Raw genomic sequence first — 9,501 nt, 5'->3', positions numbered from 1 at the left:
AACAATACACGATAATCGTTTTGTCAATTTTGCAAATGCCGCTTCTCATCACAGTGGAGAACTTGAATTAGCAAAAATGCGTTTGTGCTTTTTACGCACCCATTCCCTTTTTTGAAAAATATTTTTCCGTTCGTATACTGTATAAAGTGTGGCGTGTAAAATAATAAGTGGGTTCCCTGTCCCATAACTGTGTCATTTTTCACGCAGTTCATTTTTGCCTGAACGTTGTCATCAGTATGCTCTACACAGAACTGTTGTCACGTGAAACTTAGGCAACAGGTTCTATCGTATGTGCGTGTGCGGAGGGAAACCTTAGCCTTTTTGCGTTTTCTCCCTTTTGCCTTTTTGCGCTCCCCCTTTTGCGCTCCCCGTTTCTGTTCGTCATGATTTACTCCTGGGAAGAGCCATTTGCCCCACAGTGGATGATGCGCCCCCGAGCTATTCCTTCACCCGAGCTAGGCCTTCACCCAAGCCATTTTGTCATCCGTCATGGAGCGGCGAACGATGTTACTCTTCCAATGCTGGTTCTTAAAGCCAATGGTTTTAAGAGAGACAGTAGATGGCGTGAATTTAATTAACACATAATTGTCTTGGAGGTTATCCGAAATGAGGTAGGACCATCTATCTGTCCAAATTACCTTTCGTATAACTTCATTTTCAATAATCGAAGCGGATCCTGTCAATGTGACATACACGTTTTTTGCATCATCGGAGTAAAGGAGACTTACCAACTCGTTTCTTTTTTTTACAAAATTGTAAATTTCCGTATTTTTTGAGATGCAGAAGTAAAGGTAATTCAAGGGGAACTCCCTGGGAGACTTCACGTTCATTACTTTATGCATTAGCGTCTTGTCTAATGACAGAAATATTTTTGTTAAGTCATCCGTTTGGTTCGAAGGGGCGTTGGGGGGCGGTGCTTCTGGGGGCTCTCCAATTGGCCGCTCCCCATTTGGGGTGGTCCCCGCCTGGCTTCCCCCGTTGGCCCCATCGTGGTGATTCCCCGGGGAGGCTAATTCTGCCGAGACTGACCCGTCCACCGCATATGCCGCGTCTGCCGCATAAGCCGCGCCTGCCGTGTCTGCCCCTCCTGGTTCGTAGTTCACCTCGGAGTCCTCGGGACCCAAGGGGTCCACGAAAAACGTCTTAATTTCATCACCCTCCGAGTACATACAAAAACATTTCGAATTCCCCTTTATGAGCTTGAGGACCTCTTTTATAATATCATCCGAAGACTCGAATGTGAAATTGAGCTCCGCCAATTTGACACTCTCTATGTACTTAAACAGGTACATAAGGCCCACGATGGGGATGCTTTGGAAGGCAATAAAAATGAACAGCCTTTTAAATTTCCCTGTTTTATTCTTATACTCATTTTGGCCACCCTCCCTTGGTGGTTCATTCTGTTCACTCCTCCCCCCCGAATAGTCTTCACCTTCTTTCACGTTCTTTATCCACCCCCTTTCCATCAGGGGGTCCTTCTTATCCGTTTTTAAAATTTCCTCAATTTCGTTTTTTATGATGTCATTTTTTTCGCTTTTAAAAAAGAATCCCCTTCGTTGTATTTTCGCCAAACGTATTATATTCTTCTGATGTGATAGGGTCCATATGTTCCTCCCCAGGTGGTTGTTCCTTCTCATGTCCACTGCGCGCATTACTTGGATTCCTCTCCTGAGCATTCCGCTACACCACCGGGTTGTGACTCCCCTCCGCAGGTTATTCATTCTGTGCGCAGTTAAACGGGGGACTTCCTTTCTTCAATCGAATGGGCATGCATATGGTACGGATTCTGTTCGTATAGGTACACCCATTTATGATGATAGCAGCGATGCATACTTGCGTGGAGGAGCGACACTTATGCGGTCGGTCACAGCGTTGTGCTCCACCCCCTACACAAGGGAGAAATGAACGACGTGCAGCTGTACATACGTGTTCTTATGTAGGTAGGCGTATTCTCCCACCCGACGTACCGCTTTCCTGACGCACCGCTTGCCCGACGTACCGCTTGCCTGACGTGCCTTGGGGGAACCCTGAGAAAGCCCCTCCCGATGGCATGCCGTGCCGAGTGAAAGGGAATCAACATCTATCAGTTTTGCCCCTTCCACAGAGCGGAAGAAAACAAATTCAGCAATTTTGCTGGCATCACCACAACCTGTAAAGCCTTTTTATATCTTTACAAATTCGTTACCCCTTCGCAGTTGTTTGTTTAAAAAAAATAAGCCAACTCCCCACTGGGAATTTTTTCTCCTCCACTTTGTCATTTTTGACCCGGTATGGGGATTAGCTTTAAAAAAAAAAAAAAAAATCAAGTGCAAATCGGGACGACAAACATGTAGGGGAAAAATACCAACCACGTGACAGGAACTGAACAGGAAGGAATCAAAATGCGTATAAGAAACGCTAGGTGTGGCTCATCCGGTTCATAATTTCTATGCCTGCCGTGGTCCTAACTCGCTAATTAATCAATCCTGTTAAATGTGCGCACGGGCGGGGGGGGTCACGAACTCGGGTTGGCAACAAAAAAAAATTAAGCCGTAAGGCGGCGTGGTATCGTCGCCACATGGTCACATGGTCACAGCACCGCGTGACTGCCTCACCGAGTGACTGCCTCACAGCATGACTGCCGCACCGCTTAACCACCACCCCCTCACAAGTCCGACACGTTGTTCAGGTAGGCCACTTTGTCCCGATGCTGCTTCAGCTTGAGCGCCTCGAATCTCCTCTTTTCAAAACCATTTCCGCGCACAACGCCGTCCCACCTGTAGCCGGCGAGGATGTTGAACCTGTTATAGGGAGACTGATACCGACACATGGCCTTTGCTGGCTGCTCCTTCGTGTCAGCCAAATACTTATTCATGGGATCCTCCTTCCTCTTCGCCTTCCTTAACTCTACATCGTAATCCGAGTCGTAATCATAATTTACAATATTTTTTTTTTTTAGCAACTTGTCATTTTCCTCCAAATTTTTTTTTCTCATTTCTTTTTGAATCAGTCCACTTGCCCATTCTAGTTCCTTCGAGTCTTTTTTTTTTTTTCTCTCTGTCTTGGTGTTCTTCTTCCTCTCCTTCTTCTTCTTCTTCTCCTTCTTCCTCTCCTTCCTCCTCTTTTCCTCCCTTCTTTCCGATTCTTCTATACTTGGTGTTCATCTCTACCTTCTGTTTGCTGATCCATTCCTCCCTCGAGATGATTTTCCCTCCTTTGTCCCTATAGATGGTGGACCCAATGTTTTGCTTTTCGTTTTTTTCGGGGGATCTTCCTGCTTGTTTTTTTTTGCCTTTCCCCCGAGGTCGCGGGGGTTCCCTATCGTCACGTGCGTCGTTACTGTCTTCACTGCTATGCTTGGAACTGGGCTCAGACTCGACCCTCTTTCCTCCTCCACCACTTCGTAACCGTCGCGGGGGAGACAAATCGGAGTCACTCCCACTGCCACTACGACTTCGACCCTTTCTTCCTCCTCCATCACTTCGTAACCGTCGCGGGGGAGACAAATCGGAGTCACTACTGCTACGACTTCGACCCGTTCTTCCTCGCCCCCCACTCCTTAACCTCCTCGGGGGAGACAAATCGGAGTCACTCCCGCTGCCACTGCCACTACGACTTCGATTTCGACCCTTTCGTCCTCCTCCTCCACCACTCCTTAACCTCCTCGGGGGTGACAAATCGGAGTCACCGCCACTGCCACCGCCACTACTGCCACCCCTTGCGCGACCCCCTCCTCCACCGCCATGCCTAGAAAAGTCCCTATTTTGGGAATCCCCCCCCGATGATCCACCACTCTTGTTGCTACTTCCACCAGTAGATCCTCCTCTTTGTCCTCCACGACTGCACCTGTCCCTCCCCCTTCTCAATTTCTTAACACTCAGCTTGCACATTTCTTCCTTCGTTTCTTTAATCAACTTCCCTCGTGTGAGTTCTCCGTTCAAACTTTGAAAAATTTTTTTTTTACATTCCTTTGATATATTCACAATTTCTACGTTATTATCTCCTGTGACAGTTATGGGGATATCAGAACTTCCGTCCGACTCCTCCACCACGAAAGGGTCATCTTCTAAAGGGGGATCTTCTCCTCCTCTATGTGAATGGAATTTCCTTTCCTCATCATCACTGTCATATATTTTTACAGTACTTTTTTTATTCCGCTTGTCCTTTTTGGGCTCTTTCCCCAGGTACCTTTTCCTCAAGTATTCTTCCATTGCTTACTCACATGGGGGGATTGCATATGCGATGAGTCTCTACTAGGGAAGTTGCGTCTATGAACGTACTCCTTCGCCCAGGCAGTGTTTTCTCCACCTTCACGAAACTGTGCAAGATTTGTTAACACAACGTCTCAACTGGGAGGGAGAAAGCAATTTCTGTTTTTTTTTCTGCCAAAAGGGTTAAGAGAGTATGCTTGCCACTCGGTGAGGAATGTCCACTCCATTGTATAACTCTCCTTTAAATTGAAAAATGGGGAGCAAGTACCTATGGATTGTGGGGGTTACTTGCTGAGCTCAACCCCTCACACTCTCCTTAATTTCGTCTATCCTCCAATTTTAATTTCACCAAGAGGGAAAAAGTTTAGGCCTCCTTTTTATTTTTAACGTATGGCCGGGAGCAGTTCTCTCTCCCCCACCCTACACTACTGTAGTTTATCCCAATTTGATTACTAGCTATTATATGGCTAGTTTTTTTTTTTTTTTTTTTTCCCAGTTGGGGCCCCCAAAAAGGGAGAGAGAAAAAAAAAAAGCTATAGGAAGGGGGATACCAAAATGGCCACTTTGACTCTTGCGTGTTGCTCAGCAGTGGAGCTACGGCAAAAAAAAGGAAGCAACGAAGTATCGAGGTAACGATGATGCCAACTGCACAACGGCGAAAGGACAAAATTGCATCAGTACGGTCCCGCTTCGCGTCCTTCAAATGGTACAAAGGAAAAAAGTGAATTGTTCTTTTTTTTTTTTTTTTTATTTTTTCTTCCGCTTCGACAAAGTAGCAGCAATAGTTTAGGTTCCTCGCACATGGCAAAATCACTGTTCGCATGTTTTTCCTATCCGAAGGGGTAAAGCAAATGTCACCCCAGGGCAACACTTGGGGGGGCGATGACGTGGCTCTACCTCTGTACCCAAGGGAGACGAGATAAGTCCAAAGAAACGCACACAATCGCGTTCCTGCCGAGAAAGCAACATGTTCTTCTCCATTTCGTTGTGTACACGTGAGGAGGAACGCACATGAGATGTAGTAGGCCCCTCAAGTTTTGAGGACCCAAATGGCAAAAAGGGGTTCAACAAGAGGGGAGTCAGCAAGAGGAAATCCAACAAGAGGGGAGTCAACAAGAGGGGAGTCAACAAGAGGAGAGTCAACAAAATGAAATTCATCAAAATAAAATTCAACAAAATAAAATTCAACAGACAGAGATGCCGCCAACACGCAGCAGCACAGTTCAGATTCTTCGCACACGCAAAGTTCGAGAAAAACACAAAATTTGGGGAAGAGTTACTTAAGTACCACCACGAGCAGTACGTGGATAAGGCCCACACGAGACCAGACCTATATTTAAAGGGAAACGAAAATAAACATGCCCATGACAACAGGTTAAGAAGGAACATCCCCTTCGTTTACAGCAATGAAGTTAAAAATATAGGGGAACTGAAAGGAAACCCACTCACCCTTGTTAATGTGAAGAACGAAAATGATGAGTCATTTGGGGTAGCTACATTCAATCCGTATGCGCTAATTACGGCCAGGATAATAAGTACGAATGCGCTTTTTTCTGTTAACGTGAATTTTTTTGTGGAGCGGATGAAGAAAGCCTTGGCGTGGCGTTCCAAGTTGGTTGAGGGGGGGAGGCGTGCCAACTGGGGGGGAGGCCTCACCTCGGGTGAAGCACCCAACAGGGGGGGAAGCCTCAACTCGGGCGAATCACCCAACAGGGGGGGAAGCCTCAACTCGGGTGAATCACCCACAGGGGGTATTTTCTCCACAGACACAGCCATCCCTCCCATAGGCGCAATTCCCAAAAATCAAAGCGGTCCCCCCCCCGAAGCACCCCTCCTTCCCAGCGACACGTCCTACAGACTCATCAATGGCGAAGGAGACAATCTCCCAGGACTCATCATCGATCGATACCATGACTACATCGTCATTCAACACTTAACTCTCGGAATGGAACTCCTGGCAGCAACCATTAACGAGGCAGTCATGGAAGTATTAAATCCAAAGGCTATTCTATTTAGAAATGACAATAAAGAAAGATTAAATGAGAGATTACATATTTACAAAAAAATTGTACACGGAAAATTACCTGAACAAGTCATGTTAACAGAAAATGGTTGTTTTTTTTTTATAGATATGTTAAGCTCTCCAAACACAGGATGGTTTCACAATAGAAGACATTTAAGACAACTGCTATCCGACTATGCATATGATAAGAAAGTCCTGGACCTGTTTTCCTATGTAGGATGCTTTGGGATTCAGTGCTCAAAAAAGGGGAAGGCTAAAAAGGTGTTGTGTGTAGAAAAGGATAGCAAATTTACGCAGCTAGCTAAAAAATCAGCTTCCCTAAATAACCTCACAAATAAAGATATTGAATTTGTTTGCTCCGATGCAATCACCTTTTTGGAAAACTGTAAAGAACTCTTCGATATTGTTATTTTGGACCCTCCCAATTTAATCCCCAAGTCCAAGTTTATCATGTCAGGGGAGAAAAGGTATGTCCAGCTTATCAGCTTAGCGAAAAATTGTGTCTCATCTAATGGCCTACTGCTAATAATTTTTTCAACCAAATTGTGTTCCTATCAAGACCATATAAACATGATTAATGAGTCCTTTGTAGATTCGAATAGAACTGTTAAGATTGTTGGCCAAGGACGTGCTTCCCCTGACCACCCCGCCAACTTGTCCCTCTACCTATTCGCTGACTTCTACTGGTTCCTCCTCCAGCTCAGCTGATGGCGGGGGGAAGAAGCGGGACCGGAGTCAGAAGCCGGATCGGGAGCGGAGGTAGCACGCAGTATGGGCCGCGCAATAACCATGTATCATCCCTGTAACGGAAGCGAGTACACCCGGGTTAGCTGCCCACACCTGAGGCACTTCCAGTCAAGGGGGACCTTCCTCCGTTTAAGTCCACCCCCCACTCCAGCGACATTCTGGTGTAGCAAACCAGTAGCCCTTTTTCACATTGTTCCCCCTTTCCCTACTTAAAGCTTGCCAAAGGGGGGGAGACACCTTTCCTACATCCACCCACTCCTCCAGCACGCCACTTTTACACATATCACCTCATGTGCAACGTTTGCTAATGCGTCATTGTTTTAGTTCCTCATTTGTGCCTTTTGCGTTGGCCACGTGATTAGCATTAGCGTAGCGAACTTGACCAGTGTTGCCACACCAATCAGAGTTGCCCCACCAATCAGTGTTACCACATCAATCACAGTTGCCCCACCAATCAGTGTGCCAAAATTAACCTGACAAACTTGCGAACACTCCTTTCTACGCTGCCCAAACTCTCTGCCATGGTTGAAACGAGTCGGGTGGATAATCCTAAAAAGGGCACGATGTCGTTCCCCTTCCCACAGCTCTCCACAAGCAGTATTGCTTATCATCAAATTTGATGGAAAAGGGGGTAAAGAAAAGTTCACCTCCTCCAGAAGGTATCATTTTTTTCTTTCCCTTTCTCCCTCCATTCTTGCCTCCATTTTTTCATTCCCTTTCTCTTTCCATTCTTGCCTCCATTTTTTCATTCCCTTTCTCCTCCCATTTCTTCTTCCCTTTTTCCAATTTTGCACGTTACGCGTAGCGAAGGTTCGGGGCACATACACGGACGGAAAACTCAACAAAAATGAGTCTTGAAAAAAAAAAAAAAAAAAGGACATCATCCATGATAACTTTTAATTTTTTTTCTTAAAAAAAAAAAATGTGTAAAAAAAAAGCAGTTGAGGCACATGGCAGAATGAGTTGTAACGCGGAAGGACGCGCATAGCTTGCATGCAAGATATCAAGGTGCCACTAGGGTTCAACAGCGCAATGACGCAGCGTCAAACGAATTAAACCAAATGGGCAGCACAAGCGCTCGCCATTCTTCCTTTGCGCAGATGGTGTATTGGCGCTGGTTATTTAAAAGAAGTGGTGGTCAGGGAACAAAGGAAAAAAATGGAGAACGTTGAGGTTGCAGCTGGGGCTGGAGAAGTAGAGGGCTAGGGCTAGGACTAGGCTAAGACGAACACGAACAATAACAGTAACAATCACAATAACACTAACCCTGCGACGGTGACAGACGCGCTCCTCGACAGACGCACTTCTCGACTGACACACTTCTGCTCCGCGCCTACTTCAAAATATCCTCACAGAACAACTTGTAGTCAATTCGGTCCTCCGAAGAAAACGCGTTGAGCGCGTCGTTGGCCTCCTTCTCGGTCAAGGCATCACCCCAAGTTGTCAAAATGTTCCTCATTTGGTGCTTGGTCAAAAATCCAGAGGCGTTATTGTCGAAGTGTGAAAACATTTTAATGAGCTCTTCCATGTTGTCCCTATCGTGCACACACATGGTTAGATATTCTAAATACTGCTCGTAGGTTAAAGAATCTCCATACAGGTCTCTTATTTTCTTTTCGTCCAAACTTGATGGAGCTAGTCCCAATTTCCTGGCATTACGTGAGGCATCTTGTACGGTTACTTTTCCATTGCTGCTCTTATCATTGAACATATTTTTGGCTTCATTTCGACTTACCTTTTCGTCTAACTCTTCTAACCCTGCAACTGATTCTTCCGATTGTTCAGACTCTTCATAATTTTCCTCCTCTACTAATATATTTTTAACCTCTGGTTCTGGTTGCCATTCGAAGCCTGGTCCCCACATGAAATAATTCAGTTCGGTGTCATACGGGGCGATGGCTGATTCTGGGTCAGGCAAGTTAAAGTAGCACACGGGGCATTGCTTTTCCATTTTTACGACAATTGGGGGAGGAAGCGGTAAAGCGGTAGCGCTGTGAGAGGATAGCGAGGCTAATGGGGGATGTGCCGAACAAATAAACAAAGCAAACACGGGAAAGCGACTTTCCTCTTAAAAATAGGCGAAAACAAAACAACGGTTGCGACGATGCACTGCCTTCGTGAAGTGTAAAGGACGGGTGAATCTTCTCACTTGCAACGAAAAGTGCCTTAAACACACGCGCCTTTTCGGGGGAAAGGTATAGATGAACGTGTGTGTGCGTTAAAAATGGCACAGGTTTTTAAAGACTGCTAAAATTGAAAGAAAAAAAAAGGGGCGCAGCAACGAAAAAGCGAAAAGCGAAAAACGAAAAACGCACAAGCGCAGAAATGCAGAAACGCGAAAACGCAAAACGCAAAACGCAAAAACGAATAAGCGAAGAAACTTAATTTTATCAAATAAATCAATTCACAAAAGGAGAAGTGTTGAAGATGTGTGCCACTTTCTTAATTGTGATGAAAATTTAATTTTACCTTTTACAACTGCAGTTAAACGGGAGACTTTTAAAATGTAACACCATGCCGTTACAACATCAAAAAAAAAAA

General features: G+C 45.5%; 4 protein-coding genes across 4 annotated transcripts; 1 reads left to right on the top strand and 3 right to left on the bottom strand.

Moving 5' to 3' along the window:
* Positions 1-455: 455 nt before the first annotated feature.
* Positions 456-1,721, bottom strand: PCYB_147120 (hypothetical protein; the record flags this gene model as incomplete). Its single annotated transcript, XM_004225183.1, has 2 exons — positions 456-1,583; positions 1,656-1,721. The coding sequence occupies 2 exons, from the start codon at positions 1,719-1,721 to the stop codon at positions 456-458; spliced, it is 1,194 nt and encodes a 397-aa protein (XP_004225231.1).
* A 923-nt stretch (positions 1,722-2,644) lies between these two features.
* PCYB_147110 (hypothetical protein) lies at positions 2,645-2,974 on the bottom strand (the record flags this gene model as incomplete). Its single annotated transcript, XM_004225182.1, has 1 exon — positions 2,645-2,974. One exon carries the CDS (start codon positions 2,972-2,974, stop codon positions 2,645-2,647), a length of 330 nt encoding a protein of 109 aa, XP_004225230.1.
* A 2,363-nt stretch (positions 2,975-5,337) lies between these two features.
* PCYB_147100 (hypothetical protein) lies at positions 5,338-6,921 on the top strand (the record flags this gene model as incomplete). Its single annotated transcript, XM_004225181.1, has 2 exons — positions 5,338-5,801; positions 6,033-6,921. The coding sequence occupies 2 exons, from the start codon at positions 5,338-5,340 to the stop codon at positions 6,919-6,921; spliced, it is 1,353 nt and encodes a 450-aa protein (XP_004225229.1).
* A 1,161-nt stretch (positions 6,922-8,082) lies between these two features.
* On the bottom strand, positions 8,083-8,911 carry PCYB_147090 (myosin A tail domain interacting protein MTIP; the record flags this gene model as incomplete). Its single annotated transcript, XM_004225180.1, has 2 exons — positions 8,083-8,179; positions 8,298-8,911. 2 exons carry the CDS (start codon positions 8,909-8,911, stop codon positions 8,083-8,085), a joined length of 711 nt encoding a protein of 236 aa, XP_004225228.1.
* Positions 8,912-9,501: the final 590 nt, after the last annotated feature.

This window comes from Plasmodium cynomolgi, chromosome 14 (genome assembly GCF_000321355.1).
Source record: "Plasmodium cynomolgi strain B DNA, chromosome 14, whole genome shotgun sequence".
Lineage (NCBI taxonomy): Eukaryota > Apicomplexa > Aconoidasida > Haemosporida > Plasmodiidae > Plasmodium > Plasmodium cynomolgi.
The sequence above is the reverse complement of the archived record's forward strand: the minus strand, read 5'-3'. Positions and strand labels throughout refer to the sequence as shown.